The following is a 17,211-nucleotide window of genomic DNA, read 5'->3' on the forward strand; positions in this document are numbered from 1 at the left end:
CCATGAGGACTTGAAGCTTGGTCGTCTTCTTTTTTAAAAAAAGAGCAGGCATTCTGTACATTTGAATCAACCCTCGCTTGGGATAGGAAGCAGGGAGAGGGGGTGGGGAATGGCCAGCCAGACAGGAAGGAAGAAATCAATACCCTACATGTTTTTACTACGTCCTTGAACAAAATCTGCACATGGTGCTGGCTGACTATAACTGCTAAAGCAGTAGTTTTCAACCAGTGTGCTGTGGCACCCTGGGGTGCCTTGAATGCTGGTCAGGGGTGCTGCGGATAACAGGGGCCTCTGTCTGTCTCTCTTCCCTTCTCTCCCTCCTCTGATGCCCTTTTGCATCTCTGCCTCCCAAAGGCTTACACAGCTGTTTGGTGCAGCAGCCCCGGCTCCAAGCTCCTCAAGCGAATGGTGCCTCTGGGGCTGGTCAGGGGGTGCTGGTTGCCAGGAGCGAGCAAGCAAGCCAGCGGGCGAGGGAGCCCAGCCAGCCAGTCCACCAGCCCTTGCTGTTGGGAATGGACAGACAAGTCCCAAGTCCCTGTGGGGCAGTGTGAGGAGGCATCTCTCCTTGGGGCAGCTCAGAGACCAGGGGCGGCTGCCCGGAGGATGCCTAAGGAGAGGTGAGAGGAGAGGAGGCTCGGGGAACACCCTACAAGGGAGCATGTTCAAAAAAGGGGGAGAGGCTGCCTGCTCTACAAGCAAAGGGTGACATAACTGGGCCCCTGAGCCCCCCCCCTCAGGGGTGCCGCAGAAAGAATGTAGTTGGCCAAGGGAGCCGTGGACCAACTACACTAAAAGGGTATAGTGCACAGGATCGTACACACCCAGGAAATGATCTCTTTCAGCTTTTGCCTTCTGGTACAGGGTTATAAAGACTAGGACTAGCAGCCTGAGAAACAGCTTTTATCCAAATGCGATTTTGGTTTTAAATGCAGTGTAAGGAGTCTCTATGGGAGGATATTGTGTTTTAAAAATGGGGTATCAGAGTTTTTAGGGGCTAACCAGGTTGGGATAGCTGGGATAACAGGCTTGTTGGTTTTGAATGTCTTATGTAGATTTTTTTCCCCCAATTTTGTTGTTCTGTATGGGACAATGACAATAAAGACTATCGTATTGTATTGTATACAGTGGTACCTCGGGTTAAGTACTTGATTCGTTCCGGAGGTCAGTTCTTAACCTGAAACTGTTCTTAACCTGAAGCACCACTTTAGCTAATGGGGCCTCCTGCTGCTGTCATGCCACCGGAGCACAATTTCTGTTCTCATCCTGAAACAAAGTTCTTAACCCAAGGTACTATTTCTGGGTTAGAAGAGTCTGTAACCTGAAGCGTATGTAACCCGAGGTACCACTGTATTTCTATTCCTCCACCCGTTCCCTTGTGCCTCAGGTGCAGATTGCTGCCACACTTAAAACTCAAACAACCCCTCCAGCTGCAACCTTCACCAACCTGAGGCTAGGCAGATGTTTGGGGTGGGAACCAAAGCTAGGCTGGGCCGGACGGCAGTTGTGCTCCAAAACATCTGGAGAGGCCCCCAGATGCCGGTTATCTTCGCTTGGAATGGAACCCAATGAATTTGCATCAGCAGGTTTTGGCGATTTGGAAATGATGTATGGTACTAGGAGCTATTTGGGATTAAGACAGGGCGGGTGGAAATCAAACAGGTGCACATCTAAATATGTGGCTTCAGAGGAGGAGGAAGGCAGCCAATTCAGAGTGTGTAGTTGGGATCTCCAAAATTTATTCGGCGGGCTGATCCAGCTCTCCCAAAAGAGGCTGAGCTCCTGAACCCTTCCTCTGTTGCAATTTATATTGCAAGCTGCTTGGGGCAGGGGACTATTGCTTTCTCCACTAGTAAGAGCATAAGGACAGAAGAACAGATAGCCCATCTAGTGCAGGATCATGTTCCCGCAATGACCAACCAGATGCATCAGTGGGAAAACAGCAAGCAGGATTCAAGCAGAAGAGCAAGTCTCCTCTCCTGCAGCTGAGGTTCAGATGCAGCGCTGCTCCAACCGGCTAGGATCCATCAATCGCCTTCTCCTCCTACAGGAATTTGTCTAATCCTCCTTTAAAGTCATCCAGGAAGAAGTTCCACAGTTTAACTACAGGTCATGTGAAAAAGTACCATATTTTTCGCTCTATAAGACGCACCAGACCACAAGACGCACCTAGTTTTTGGAGGAGGAAAACAAGAAGAAGAAAAATATTCTGAATCTCAGAAGCCAGAACATCAAGAGGGATCGCTGCGCAGCGAAAGCAGCGATCCCTCTTGCTGTTCTGGCTTCTGGGATAGCCGCGCAGCCTGCTTTCGCTCCATAAAACACACACACACATTTCCCCTTACTTTTTAAGAGGGAAAAAGTGAGTCTTATAGAGCAAAAAATACGGTACTTGCTTTTATCCGCCCTGATGCTGTGAGCATCATTGGCCCAAGAGGCTGTCATGCTCCAGAGCGGCCCAGCAATAGAAGCCAGGATGATGGCAACTGCTCCTTAAGAGTAACAGACGCACATTTAATCCGCATCCCACACTGGATGTGATCCACACCCACTATGTCAGCTGGACTTTCAAAAGACTTCCAGCAGGGTGCCTAGGAACTGTCTCGTTGGAAGGGACCCCAGAGCATCATCTAGTCCAGCCCCGCCACAAAGCAGGAATCTCAACTAAAGCACCAAACTCTGCTTAAAAGCCTCCAAGGAAGGAAAAGTTCACCACCTCCCAAGGGAGTCAAGCAGCTCTTACTGTCGGAATCTGATGTTGAATTGGAATCTCCTAACCTGAAGCCACGGGTTCGAGTCCCACCCTCCAAAGCAGGAGAAAAGAAGCTTGCTCCATCTTCCTTGTGCCATTTGAAGATGGCACATCTCCCTCTCAGCCTCCTCTTTTTCAGGCTCCAGCTCCCTCAACCGTTCCTCACCAAGGGCTACTGAAGAAACTTAGCAGTTGTGGACTGAGAGGGAGGAAGGTCCTCTGGGGAGAAGAACATCAATGGCTGCTATATTGTCCAAGGCAGTGATGCTTCTGAATCGCAGTAGCCACTGAAGGGGAAAGGGCTCTGCGTGCTTGAATCCTGCTTGTAGCTTTCTCCAGTCTTCCAATTTCCAATTGGAAGACTGGAGAAGACTGGAGAATTGGAAGACTGAAGACTTTCCAATTGGAAGACTGGAGAAATACCAACTAAAGAACACTGGCAAGAGAAGTTGATGAACTATGCAGAACTGGCAAAAATGACAGAAAGGCCAAGAGAAGAAGACAACAGAGACTTTGAAAAAGATTGGGAACCATTCCTATTATATTTGCAGAAACAAAGAAAGGCGATAGACTTGATGGCAGGATTTAAATAAACATCCACATTATTAGCATCAGAAAATGTTTAGAAGATAGTGAAATAAGATGATGCATTTAATTTTATTTTTAGGTTTGAAGTTATGTTATTAATAACCTTTTCTGTTAAGAGATAGCAAAGCGGGTGAAAATAGAAACAAACCAGAAATGCAAGTTGGGGGAAGTCTTGGAGGGGAGGGAAGGACGAATATGTAGTAAACGTTAATAATTTGAGATGTATGTAATGAATGAAAATGAATAATGAATTTTAAAAAATCCTGCTTGTGGGTTTTTCAGTGGGGCATCTGTCTGGCCACTGGGACAGCAGATGCTGCACCCCATTCGATTTGTTGCAGAAGCATAGAATTGTAGAATTGAAAGGGATCTCCAAGGGTCATCTAGTCCAACCCCCTTCCATGGTCACATTTTGTTTCCTCCATCAAAATGGTGAAGCCTTCATGGACACAGATCCCGCAGGAAAATCTCTCAGGACAGCACAGAGGAGACACTCTGCACCCCTCAGCCACCCCAGGAATGCACAAACCACCCAGCCTCGGCCACCCCACCCATCGCAAGGTTGCTCCATTTTGGCCTTTCCATCTGGAAAATCTTCCCTACTCACGACCCAAAAGAAATGTGCCTATTCTTACAAAGAAAGGGATAAAAGGGCACCAATTATACCAGATCCATTTCCAGAGGTAAGCCGTTTAGGGCTTGCCCCAAAGCCAGAGAGTTTGGTTTTTTAAAAAAGTTTGTTCTGTTTCCACCCTCCCTTTTCAAAATTTATTAGTTTCCAAGGCAGCAGCTTCCAAGAACACAATTAAAAACATTGGATAAACACCACCAGAATTTCAGTCGCAGCAAAGAAAACTTGCAACAACAAGACACCATCAAAAGCAGTAAGGACTTTGTGGTCCCCCCCACACACACACACGTTAAAAGCAAATAAAATTGTGTGGCTCTGGCACCCATCGTGCAGTAACGTGAATAGTGTAAAGGTGAACATCTCCAGGGACGAAATTCCCAAACTGGGGCGCCACCACAGAAAAGGCCCTTCTCTGCTTGCTTGCTTGCTACCTGCCTGCCCTCTGAAGGTGGGGGCACCCACAGCAGAGACACCAGGTATAACCTTACAAGACAACTGGGTTTATAAATCCTTTAAATACCTCACAGTCCTTCTCCTGCGGCTGAGCTCCAGGTGTGCAGGAACTGAGAACAACTTTGCAGGTAAGTGAGCAGAAGTTACTGGCCCACAACTTTCTAATTTTGAACTCCAGACAGCAGAAACACCATTTTCCATCCAGCAATCTGGTTTTGTTTCAATTCAGCAAACTTACTGTATCATGTGTATCTTCAAAATCATAGCTTGGGGCGGGGGGGGGGGTGCTTAGACAACTGCTACCAAATCTGTGCGTATACACTCACATATATGTTTGTACATTTTATAAATCTATATAAAATACACACACAAACTTTTTGTAAAAACTTCCCAGCTGCTCGCCTGGAAGCTCACGCCTGTTCACCAGTGGCGATCAGAAAAGTGGCTCTTCACAACTCTGGTTTAGAACTGTCAGATCATAACTGGAAAAGTGGGCAGGCAGAGATCAGACTAAACCGAAAGTAGGCTAAAATGGTTCCGTATCCTATCAGAAAACAACCTCAACATAGAATATACAGACACATACACAGTGAACGTCAGCGGTTTTCTTCAACAGATTCTAAGAACCTCTCCAGCAGCTATGAGGCTTCAAGAAATAATTAAATGCTAACCCCCCCCCCCTTCCATGTGAAAACAACAACCCTGAGTGTTATTCTCAGCTTGCGTTTGTCTGGACAATGAGTTCATTTTTCAAAGATTAGAGATTGCCCTAGGAGTGGGGGGGGGGCGGGAGGTGTTAAATAAAAGGGTGTTTGCTCATGTGCTTAGTTTTATTGCTCTTCATTCTACACCCCTTGTTTTAGCACCTGGAAAATTGGCGGTGCCACCTATTCAGAAAGCCAATAAATCTTCCCTCTCAACTCGACCAGACTTCCTTCTTTGCAGATGTTGGCAATCAGGTTTGCAAAATTTCAAAGTCATTCATTCCATGTGGGTGAGGTTTCATTATTGCAAAACTTGTCACCCTACCAACCCCTCCTGGTAAACTCCAAGTCACCTATGCACGCCTAACGCTTTCTTCTCTCTTTTTTTCTATGGGGGGGGGGGGAGAAGGCAAACACACAGCAGTGCACTGTAGTACAACTCTCTCTCTCTCTCTCTCTCTCTCTCTCTCTCTGTGTGTGTGTGTGTGTGTGCGTGTGCGTGTACACATACATACACACACATTTGCCTTTTGCTGGCTCCCAGTAAGCCTCAGCACATGTTTTAAAAGGGCCAGAGAGATGGCAGAATTTGAGGTCCTCATCTCTGAAGCCACCACCATTTCCCTCCAGTTTTGCAATGGGATGCCGCACATCTGCAGAAGGCTGCCAGCTGTTTTTAAACCTAGCCCATGCTCTGGGTGGATTGTCTGATCCAAGTATTTAAAAACAAAAGGGGGTGGGAATCTAATTTGGGAAGAAGAGGAAGGGAAGGGGGGAAGAAACACCAGGCAGCTTCAAAGTCTTAGACCTTAACAGGGAAGGAAAAACGCCTAAAGCACTCGGGGAAAACTGCAAGGAAAAAACCCCATCAAGTTGGGAACGAGTGCTGTTGTTTTAAAGGGGTTTGGGGAGGCTTAGATTCCTCTCCACACAGCAGTTTTCTGTCTATGGCTTTTAAAATATTTTTTCAGAAGACCAGCTACCGCTTGGCTCTTGCACAGATACCCAACCGCAAAAATCCATCCCAAGCTAAAATGAGCACATGCCTGCAGAGGCACTTTTTAAAAGGTACTGGGCATGGATTAATGCTCTCCTGGATGTCGTATCACACACATGCACAGACATAGCCCACTGTGCCCTCCCTCCTTCACCTCCAGAGGGCTAGAAAGAAGTCCAGGAACAAGGAATTTCTGTAAACACTAGAACTTTTCATCTGTTTCAAATAGCATGCACACACTTGCCCTCGCACCCAATGATGGCACTTTAACTTCATTGCAGAACAATCCATTTCTCGCACACAAAAGAATTCCAAGAGAAGATTGCAGGAGATGGGGGCATTTTTTCAGAAAAGAAAAGAAAAAAAGATGGATCCTACTATGCAAGTTTATTCTACCTGAGAGCCAAGAAATGAATAAATAAGCACAGGTTTTTACCCGCCATTAGTGCATTTAAGAGAAACCCAGGTTTGCTTTGGGCACATGATAAATAATTCTTTTCTTTTTCAATCCTGGCAACAATTCTTTTCAACACTTTCACTTTTATAAAAAAAAGTTAAAATCAACACAGGCAAACACTGGTAACTAACCAAACACAGCCAGCTAAGTTCTGCGCAATGTATATATTTGAAGACGGCAGGCCCAGTAAGATAAACAGACTTTAGCAAGACAAAAGAATCTTTGGATATTTTAAAAGGTGCCCAGAAACAGGGAGGGGGGAGAGGGGGCAGTGTCCCTCCCCCACAACATTCTTCCATATTATTCTCCACCTCTACAAATTCAAACCACAACATTTGAAAAGGTTTCTTGTATTATTCTCTATGCATTAAAATTATAAGCTATGACAACAAAAAATAAATAAATCCGAATCTCTAGTAAAAACATATTATTTTGCAACTGAGATGCAAAAAACTTGATCCACAACAGATGCCATTCAAATCTTGCAAGGTGAAAAGAAGAAAAGTTTGGGAAGGGGAGAGAAGAGATTCTAAAAAAATATGTCCCCAGCTATCTGTCAGCAATGCCTGCAAACCCAAAGTATCCGTGAAACTTTGGAGGGGCTGCCAAATGGCTTTGCTAAGCGGGCAAAATCTGCCCCTCCCCTGAGTAGGAAGGGAGAAATCTTCTCCCCTCAACCCCACTTTACGCTTTATGTTGGGCAGAGGGCAAAAAACAAACAAACCCATAGCGATTGGAACATTCAGTGCTATGCAAAGTCACAGAATCCACACTGGAGAAAGAGTCCGGCAGTCATCAGCCGCAAGAATAAAACTGGCAATAAGAGAACAACTTCCAGACTTATTTAAGGCAACAGCCGCCACCGCTAGAGTCGACCATCAGAGGGACCCATTCTCCCAACACAGCCCAGTTTGTACAAGTATCTTGGTGTGGGAGAGAGAGACCGGTGTGGTACAATCGCTCCCCAGATTGTAAAGGGAAAGCTTTCCTTGCCCATATTTATTTAAAACACAGGCATTTTGTTCAAGGGTTCAAGTTCAGCTGCACAGCCAAGGAAGGCCTGTTTCCCGCTGCCAGAAAAGGGTGGGATCCTGCGGGTCTAGAATTCCACAGGTCTGGAATGCCGGCTTCTGCCAGGCCGGCCAAGATTTATGCTTCTCGGCTGCTCTTGAAAATGTGTGTGATGCTTTGTGTATGCTTGGGAGGAGGTGATTTCAAGAAATCCTGATGGGCCGACTCCTCTGGGAGAACAGGCTGGCTGGACGGGCCAAGGGCACCCCAAGCCAACTGCTCTATGTAGGGCATAGCCTTAAAAGACAGGGATTGGGGGGGGGGGGGCTGTGCCCTTATCCGAAGCAGCCTGTCTGGCATTATAGGGCGGGTTCCTATCAGTTCCCAAGCTTCATTCTATTGCATTTATTTTATTATCGGTTGGAGGGCTGTTCCTATGGGACCCCCAGGTTTTCTGGCTCAAGGGACCTACAGCCATGTAGAGAAAGGGGTGGTCTGTTTTGCAGGGAGGGGGCACAACAGAGTATTCCCAAAGCCATACAGACTATTTAAGTAGAATCGCTTTTGGGGGTAGGGGTGGTAAGAAAGCCAGCCTACCAGAGAGGGATTTGTCTGTTTTTAGGAAGCAGAATTAATGTGTCATCTTTATTAAAAAGAGGGGGGGGTTGATGTGGACTTAAGGCTGCCAGGCACTTCTATAAAGCCCCATCTCGAATTATTGGGCAGAGGGCTGCTCCCAAGGGAGCCCAAGGTTTTATTTTGTTGAATTCATTTTGGGGGGAAGGGTGCTCTACGGAATGCCCAGGTTTTCTGTCTTATGGGGCCTTCAGTCATATGGGGAAAGGGCAGATCTGTTTGGCAGGGGGCTCAGTCTGTTCTTAGGGTGGGGTGGCAAACAGACTGTAGAGTATTTATCCAGCTATTTTTACTGCTATTTAAATGCAATTGGGGGGGGGCAGCCTGCTAAGAGATTGTCTGTTTTTTGGAAAGCGGGATTAAACAGTATATTTTTGGAGGCTGGTGGGGAAGGAAACCAACCCAATTTCCCAAGCTTGGGACCCCCTAAAGGGTGGGGGGCATTTTGAAGGTAAATTTGCAGAGGAAGGGGCGAAGGCGGACACCCTCCCCCTTGCACCGGCCTTCCTTCCATACACACACACACACACACACACCCCATTTTCCTCTCCCCCCCAATAAACCTTCCTCTTTCCCACCCCCCACCCCCTCTCCACGCCTGCGTGTCGACTTACCCGCGTGGGAATGGAGGTTGAGTCCGGCGGCGAGGTACTTGGCGGGGCCGAGGGGCGCGGGCGGCAGTCCGGCCGCCAAGGGGGCGAGGCGGGCGGCGGCGGCGGCGGCGGCGCGGTGGTGCCCGTCCACGGCCAGGCCCGAGAGGAGCGGCGGCGGCGGGAGGTGGACGGCGCGCGGGGGCCCGCCGAGGTCTCGCCCATCCATGCTGCGCTCCCGCCGCCGCCGCCGCCGGACTCAGCGAAGGCGCAGCGAGGACAACAAGCGCCGCTGCCCGCGCCGCGCGCCCGGACGCGCAACCATTCTCCGCGCGCGCGGGGCTCCGGCTGCCCAGGCGGCCCCGGACGGGAGCCTGCAAAAGAAGGCGAAAGGCGCCGCTTGAGTCTCGCAGAAAAGGCGGCGGCAGCAGCAGCAGCAGCAGCTCGAGTTTCCCTCCCAGACCCCCACCCAGCCCCACCGAGGGGTCTCCAATTTGCAGCGGGAAAGGAGAGCCCGGCATATATATATATATACTGTCTATACACACACACAGAGCTGCCTTTTTTGCGCCTTCGAAAAAGGCGAGAGGAGAAAAGCAAGGAAACAAGACTCAGACTTCTTTACTCACAAGTAAAGCTCACGAGGTGCAATGGGGCTTACTCCCAAGGAAGTGGGCGTCCAGCGCTCCCCAAATTTAAAAGAAAAAAAACAAAGATTCGTCCCTGGAACCCGAGTTCACATTTTGAAGACTTAAAAAAAAATTAGAATATATACGTTGTATTTTGTTTGCAGGGGGAGAAATGTGTGTGTGTACAAAATAAAGACACTTAAGAAGTTAGGGAGGTTTCTCCCAAGAGGCTGTTTACTCGCGAGTAAGCTCCTTCGGCCTGCAATCGAAAGCTGCCGCCGCCGCCGGTACGCGCCCGTGTTCCCGGGCAGCCAGCTCCGATGGGCGGAGGCTTACTCTCGAGTAAATAGGCGCAGGATCGTGCCCCAGCCGCCCTTTCGGAAGCAGAGAGCGAGCGTGAGAGAGCCCTGTTTAAAGTCGACAGGGCTTGCTTCGGAAAGAGACAGAATCAGGCTCACGTTCAGCGCCTTTGGAACGGCAGCTGCGCGGCCCGATCCGAAACGCCTCGGCTGAAAAGGACTTGCTCCCCAGGGGTGGAAAGGGCTCTTTAGGATCGCGCCCTTAACCGAGACACTTTCCTGCCTCTCTTGCAACCTCGGTCACGGGGTGGGGGAAGATATGAGGAATTTAACCAGACCCACCTTCCTTGGCTTCTAGCTGTTATCTAAAATGGACTGTCTTTTAAAATCCGGATTCGTCTGTTGTTTTTTGCCCTCTCCCTCTCCTCTCACGTTTTGCCTGAACACCCTCTCCCTCCCCAGTATCGATTTTGACAAATATTCATTCCTTCCCCTCCATCTTATCAGATGTGGGTCGACAAAAATGTAGAAAGGGCGGCGGGTGGGGGGCTGGGAGCTCCTACTCGCCCGGAGGCGAAAATAACCCATTACATATTTTATCTTCTTAGCCCTGGAAAAGTATTTAATGTTTAACCTTTTACGCACACGCTGCAAGCTGGCCCTGATAAGGAGCCCGAGATTTCTTCATGCCACTTGGGCAGAATGGCTCGGAAGGAAAATGGGGGTTTATTATGATTATTATTGAGGAAGCCACCAACCCGGTTCGGTTTCCAGCGACGACCTCCCTACACTGGTTGGAATTTAAAATAAAGGTTTCTTGCGCTCTCCTTCTCTGCGAGAAATCGTGCTAGTTTCCTTCCTAGGAAGCCGAGCTGACTGTCTTTAAGAAGCAAGGCTGCAATCCTCGCCCCATTTACCCAGGAGTAAACCCCACTGTCTTCAGTGTCTCTCCGGGTTCAATGGGGCTTAGTCCCTAATAACACTGGCAAGAATAACCATTTGTATCCTCCGTCTGGTTACTCAGCGGGGGTCGCTTCCAAATCAGGGGACAGAATATTTCTCTCTCCAAAAAATGAGGCTCCAATGTCTGCCATTAAAAAAAAAATCAACCATGCCTTCTTTTAAATGAGGACGAATGCAGAGAGAAGTTTCCAAAGTATTTTTGGTTGTTTCCCTCTCCCCCGCCGCCATAAAATATTCCAAAATATTTAGAATTCAGCTCACTGAAAAAATGGAGGGAGTGGAAGAGGGACTTGTTGGAAAATGACTTTCTTTTTCAAAGAAAAGCTATTCTCCCTCTCTCCAACCCTGAAGTCATTCACCAGCTGCCTTAAAATCACGCAAAAAAATGAATTTAGTCGATGTTTTAGCTCTCTGTTCCCAGGGGAAAATATCGCCTTGGAATTTCCTCAGACTGGTTGAAGAGAACGCAGTGTTCAAAAATCCCCGTTTGGTCCCTTACTAGGTTTAATTAAGAGTTTCTTACTTTAATCTGGGTTTAGTTAAAACTACCTCCGTGTTTATTAGACAACACCCACCCCAATCCAATACACGCCGCTGAAATAGACACAAGATTGAAACATTTGTTCCCATTTTCTTATAAGCCACGAGATAAATAAATCGGCGGCTTTGCATTTTAAGGATATAAAGGGCAAATGGTCCGTTTGTCCATTTCAATTGCACGTATTGGGGGTTTTTTTTTGGGGGGGGGGAGCCCTTCCCCATAACTTCTTTCTCTAAGCTTCAATTTTTATTCTTTGGAGAGGGAAGGTTCTTGTTTTAATTCCTATTTGGCCTTAATATACAGAAACACACACTTCGGATTCCTGTGTGAGAGATATGGGCACACTTTTAAGATCAGATGGGAATGAAAACCAGACCACCGCATCCCAAACATATATATATATTTGGGATGCGGAGGGGCCGGCTGTGCGTGTACAGAATTTCATTTAATGCCTTTTACTTTCCTTGATCTCAGTTCTTAACCCCCACCCAAAAAAAAAACATGGCTGGACTCCTGATTTTAATTAAAAGCAGCCTAACCGAAAATGCCTGGTTCTTGGGTTCTCTTTGCCACGGAGAAGGGGGCGGGGAGGAGAGACCAAATCTGGGGCGCCCTGGTCCGCAGAAGAGGAATTTTGAAAAATTTGGAGAGGGAAAGTGGAGAGGGGAGATGGAGGAGGGGGAGGACCCGGTCCTGAAATTGCCCTGGGGTTCCCCCCCCCACACACACACACTACTGAGAAAGCTTTTTTTCCCCTCCCCAGAGACAACTTCCCAAGTCAGCAAGAGTTGCGAAGCTTACCTTTCGGAAGGAGTTGTATTTTTAATTTTTATCTAGTCCTCTTCTTTGGCATTCTTCGGCCGGGTTTTCTCGCACCTGGACCCCAACCCTCCCCTCCCGTGTTTCAAAAAATTAGATCCACAACCGGGGTGTTTTGGTTTTTTTCCAGGGTGGGGGCTGCAGCGGCCTTCCTCCCCCCTTCTTCCTCTTCCTCTTCCACTCTGAGCATCCAAAAAGGTCCTCGCCTGCTTCTCCGGGGCTCCCCTCTCCACCCTGGAAAGCGGCCGGACAGGCGGGTTCCTCGGCTCGCGGCTTTCACAAACTCGGGTTCCCTCGTCGTGTGAACGGGTCCGGCTTCCTCGTAAGCTCCAGGTCGGCGCCTTGTCGGTCGGGAGACTTCAAGATCCACACATATACAGCCCGGGCTTGGAATAGGTGCAAACCACCAAAAAAAAAACCCCTTTCAAGTTCCTCTCCGTGGATCTCTTAAAAAAAAAAAAAAAAGAGGGGGAGGGGAGGAAGGGGGGGAAGCCTCTTTAGCAATGAAACAAGCATTGTTCCTTGCATCCCGCCCCCCCTCCGGGCCAGCCAGCCAAAATTTCATAGTAGGCCTCCCCATTGGCTGCCCCGCCCGCCACTCAGCCTCATGTAAACACTTTGGCCCGCCGCCATCCTTATAAAGCCAATTATGGACCGAGCGGGGCGAGAGTGGGGAGGGGAAGTTTCAAGGCTCCCCGGCGGGGAGGGCTGAATGGGCGAAGCGGGCGGTGGGAATTCAGAGAGGCGGTTTCAAGGTGTCCCCCCAACCCCAGGTTTTTGTGTTTTTTTGCCATCTCCTCCGCCTCTGGTCTGCTCTGGCTGATCATAAACAGAAAATCGGGGCGGGGGGGGGGGAGCTGCCATCTCCAGCCCTTCCCCCCAACCCTGAGGGGGGGTTGCAAGCCGGCCACCGCCTCGCCTGCCCCACATTTCTTTGGGGGAGGGGGGGTGGGGAGACTGGCGGCCCAGGCGGGTTGCAGCGCCTAGGAAGGAAGGAGGGGGGGAGGGAGGGGTGTCTGTTCCGCTCTGCATGCTTACTCGGAAGTAAGCCGGCCTTAAACTCCCGGGGAGGAAAGCAAGCGCAGCATCGGCGGCCCAAGCCTAGGCATGTTTACTCAGGTGTAAGCTTCCGCCATGTAACCCCCCAACCCCTCCTCCGCAGGTAAGACAACCGGGGACGGGGGTTGGGTAGGTGGGCGGGATGGAAACCACGCAGCAGCTCTGCAGCGACGGCGGTTTACTTGAGAGTAAGGCAGCGCGCTGCTGCTGCTGCTTGCCCAGGCTTGGGAGCAAAGCGACCGGGGGTGGGGCAAGGGCGCTCGGTATGGAGGTGCAGCTTACTTCCGAGTGAAGGTGCGGGGATCGGGGCCGCAGAGGATCTCAGCTTAGAGGCTTTATTGGGGGGTTCGTGGGGGGAGCGCACCAGATCTATCCTTTCTGGGAGTTCCTGTGGGGCAGAGCCAGGGAAAGCTGCACCCCCCCCCAGACATTGGGGCAGCCGGGGGTCTCGGGGCCTGATCCCAAACCCCTCCCGTTTTGCCAGGGTGGTTTCCCCCCCCCCCCTTGCAATCCGAATTAATGCCTTGGGGAGGGGTCGTCCCTCCGCCCCGGAGTTGCTCAGCCCTCCATCCTATTCTCCCCCCCCCCCAGGCCCCAACTACACTTTTCAGGGACTTCGGATTTATCCTCACCCCCGAGAGAGACGGGAGAACCCTGAACACTGGGCTTCTCTAGCTTGATCCGCTTTCACGCCGCTTGGTTGTGTCTACACGAGCTCTCCGGCCAACAAACATCCCAGGCCTGGTCTTGGGAGCGCGGTGCTGGCGAGGATATTTGCAGTTTAGGTCTGGAAACTTGGCTGCGAGCCTGTGCCCTTTGGCGTGGGAGTAATGGCCGGTGGACTTTGGGTCTCACTTCGGAGTAAACGGAGCCGGCTGTCCGGAGTCCAGTTTGGACTCTTCCTCCCCGCCCCCCGCCCCAACAACCTCATTTCGCTTTGCAAAGCAGTTGAACCAGGGCGACCGGAGGGACAAACTGGTTGCCTTTATAAACCGAATTGGCAGGTAATGTTTCAGATTTAGACATACTTTTTAAATGTATGTATATATACATAAACGAAAAGCAAAAAAATATCCTAGTTCCTGTTTTCGAGCTTGTTTTGAGTCAATATGGTGATTTAGCTGTGCTAAGGAGATTGAGCTAGTTGATCCCTGGAGATCCCTGTGAACCGGTACAATTCTAGAATATTTTTTTGCTGTAGCGGATTAAACTCGCCCACCCCGCAAACTTACCCGAAGGAAAGAGATCTGGAAGCTGCATTTGCTTGGACCGGATAATTATTTTGCTTGTGTGAATTAAGAGTGTATTTGCAACAATAATAAAACATTGAACAAAACAAAAATCGCTTTTGGACACTCTTATTTGCCCCTGAATGGATAGAGGGAAGGGAGAAAAATTGGAAGGGGGGAGGGGAGAAACCTTACTTAATTCCAGTGTAAACGTAAAAAACAAAAAACAAAAAAAAACCACCTAGCAGTTTCAAACTGCCCCCGAAGCTCCAGCGAGGCAGTTTCTAGGCCGCCCTCTTTGGGAAGGAGAGAGCGGGGGGGGGGGGAGAAAGCGACCGAAAATAGAAGCCGAAGAAGAAAAATGCAAACTTCTTTTAATGGGTTTTTTTTTTTTGGCGGGGGGGGGCGTTAAAAGGAGATAGCAACAAATAGCCAAGCTTGGTCTCTCTCTCTCCCCCCCCCCCGAGCTAGTGAAGGAGTGACGACTTCGCCTCGGGATTGAATGGCTGGGATCCAAATTAGCGAAGGAGCAACAAGAGAATTGTTTTTTTTCTTTTTAAGGGGGGGGGGAGGGAAAAAGAGGAGGGGCGAGAGCCCCACCGCCTGGGCAGAATGCAGAAAAGGGGGAGGGCCCCCCCGCCTCTTTTCCCACCACTCCGGTTTTATTTTACAACGGTAACGGGTTTGCATGGAATTGTGTGCTGTTTTTTTAAGCCTTGCAGATCTTTTAAAAATAAATTAGGTATTCCCCTCCTCCCCCCCCAAAAAAAATTATTTTGCTGGACGGAGCCCCCTCTCAAGAGACGTGGAGCGAAGGTTGCATCAGATGCCCGGTTTTCCATGCAAGGGGGGGGGGTGCCTGGTCGGGTTTTTTTTGGGGGGGGGTGTACTGTATTCATTTAGCCTCATCTCTTTCTGGAGCAGAGCAAGCGTACAAGCCTGGATCCAGCCGATGGATTTTTTTTTTAAAGCACCCCCCTAATAATATTTAATGTTTTCACACCCGGATGCTCGCCAGAAGCTGCGAGTTTTGATATTGGGGGGGGGGGAGAGAAGCTGTGCCATAAATCCCTGCTTCGTCAGTAAAACGAAAGCGCTGCCTGTTTATTTTCCTTTTTGCAAAAGCGCGTCCTTTTTGCAACACCCCCCCCCCCGTTAAAATATATAAGCGGTTCCCATCAGGCCGGGGCGCAAATCTGCATTTCATTACAGCGCCCTCTCCGGGTTAGTGACCCACCCAGTCCCTCCCCCGCGTCTCCAGATTTTCCTCCCCGGCCGGATCCTGGCGCGTGCTTCCTCCTCGGGAGTAAGGCCCGCCCGCCTTCCCTCCCGGAGGGGTTTACTCGAAGGCAAGAAAGCGCTTGAGGATTGCGCCAAGAAAAATACAGCTCTCGCGGGGGGGGGCAGGGAAGGGCCCGATCCTCTCCCTCCCCCGCACATCGTGGCCATTTCCCGCTGCAAAAAAAAAAAAAAAATGCACGGGGGGGGGGGGAGTGGGAGATAGGGTCCCCAACCCGCCCGATCCCTCCCCAGCTGCGGGAGGAGATTTTGCAATTTTAAAAAATTGCAGGAAATCTTCAGTTGGGTCCAGTCGCCTCCGCGGCTGCAAAAAAGAGGTTGCTACTCGCACAGAACCGCTTGTCACTGCAAGGCTGCTGGCGGATTTTCCCCCCACCCTCTCCACCTTTTGCATCTCTCTCTTAAAAAAAAAACCCAAAACCAACAAACCACCCATTTTTTAAAAATTCGCTTTTTCCCAGCCCGGTAAACAACAGCTGGGAGCCATCTTGGCAGCAGGGTGGAGTATGGGGGGGGGGGCAGAGGAGGACGACGAGACGTCTAGAAAGAGCCTTATTGAAGATCGCTCTGCGCTTTTCTTCCTTTCCTTGCCTCTTTCCCCTTATTTCAGTATTTTTATATATTTTTAAAAACCTGTTTGCAACGCGCCGCCTTCCAGGTTAGTGCATGGAAAGAGCTGTCCGGCAAGGCTTGCAGTTCCACTCCCGGGGGGGGGGAGTGTTGGGGTGCCCTTAACCAGAAATTATTGCATTTGCCCCCCCCTTTAATTTTTATCCGGGGGGGAAGCATGCTTTGCCGTAAGTATTTAGACCAATTCGTCTGACTTTAGATGGAGGGAGGGGGCTGTTCTTCATTTTCACCATCTCTCTCCCCCCCCCCCCGCAACCCCGCAAAAAAATAGCACATAATTCCTTTTCCCATCCCGCCGAGATCTGTGAAACGTTGTGTTTATTTTTAGCAGCCAGGAATGTTGCTGGTGGTTTTTGCAACAAACTGTCGAGCCCAAAATGTATATATATTTTTCCCCCTCCTGAATAGATCGATCGATCGATTCTCCTCCCAATTCGGTTTGTCCATCCTGAAACTGGAGCTTAAGAGTTGCAGTTATATCCCCAACCCCCCAACCCCAAAAAAGCCTATTTAACAGCACACCCTGTGGATGTTTACTCGGGAGTAGGCCCTATTGTGGCTCTGTGTACTCTCAGGTAAGTGCAGAGGATTGTAGTCCTAAGGATTTCTCTCTCTCTCGCCCCCCCAAAAAAACCCCCAGATTTAATTCAGTAGATGTCCAGGGCTAATATATCCTGAGGAATCGTAAATGCATTAATTTAGGAAGCTGCCTGAACCACAGAATAGTAAAAAAATTCTTTTTCTCCCACCACTTACCAAAGGTCGTTCTAACCTTGAAGCAAGCTTTATACACACACACACACACACACACAGCCCTCCTCCAGCTTCCAGATTCTCACCCCTGATGCAAGCTTTGGGGCTGCAACCCTACATCTACTTTCCTGCGAGTAAACCCTATTGAAATCACATTTTCCCTTTAAATAATAA

At 49.5% G+C, this 17,211-nt stretch overlaps 1 protein-coding gene and 1 long non-coding RNA gene across 4 annotated transcripts in view; one reads left to right on the forward strand and one right to left on the reverse strand.

Annotated features, from left to right (window-relative positions):
* Positions 1–9,060, reverse strand: part of TNRC18 (trinucleotide repeat containing 18) — a 137,047-nt gene extending 127,987 nt beyond the window's left edge. For all 3 annotated transcript variants that reach the window (XM_079953634.1, XM_079953633.1, XM_079953632.1), the window contains exon 1: positions 8,841–9,060. In XM_079953634.1, coding sequence (XP_079809760.1) covers positions 8,841–9,045 — 205 coding nt within the window. In that variant the 5' untranslated portion in view covers positions 9,046–9,060. The remainder of the gene's footprint in view (positions 1–8,840) is intronic.
* Positions 9,061–13,031: 3,971 nt separating this feature from the next.
* Positions 13,032–14,468, forward strand: LOC307203335. The gene is made up of 2 exons (XR_013833155.1): positions 13,032–13,229; positions 14,328–14,468. It is a non-coding gene; the product is annotated as an uncharacterized lncRNA (long non-coding RNA).
* The last annotated feature ends 2,743 nt before the right edge of the window (positions 14,469–17,211 follow it).

Source organism: Podarcis cretensis (assembly GCF_951804945.1).
Source record: "Podarcis cretensis genome assembly, chromosome: 14".
Taxonomy (NCBI): Eukaryota; Metazoa; Chordata; class Lepidosauria; order Squamata; family Lacertidae; genus Podarcis; species Podarcis cretensis.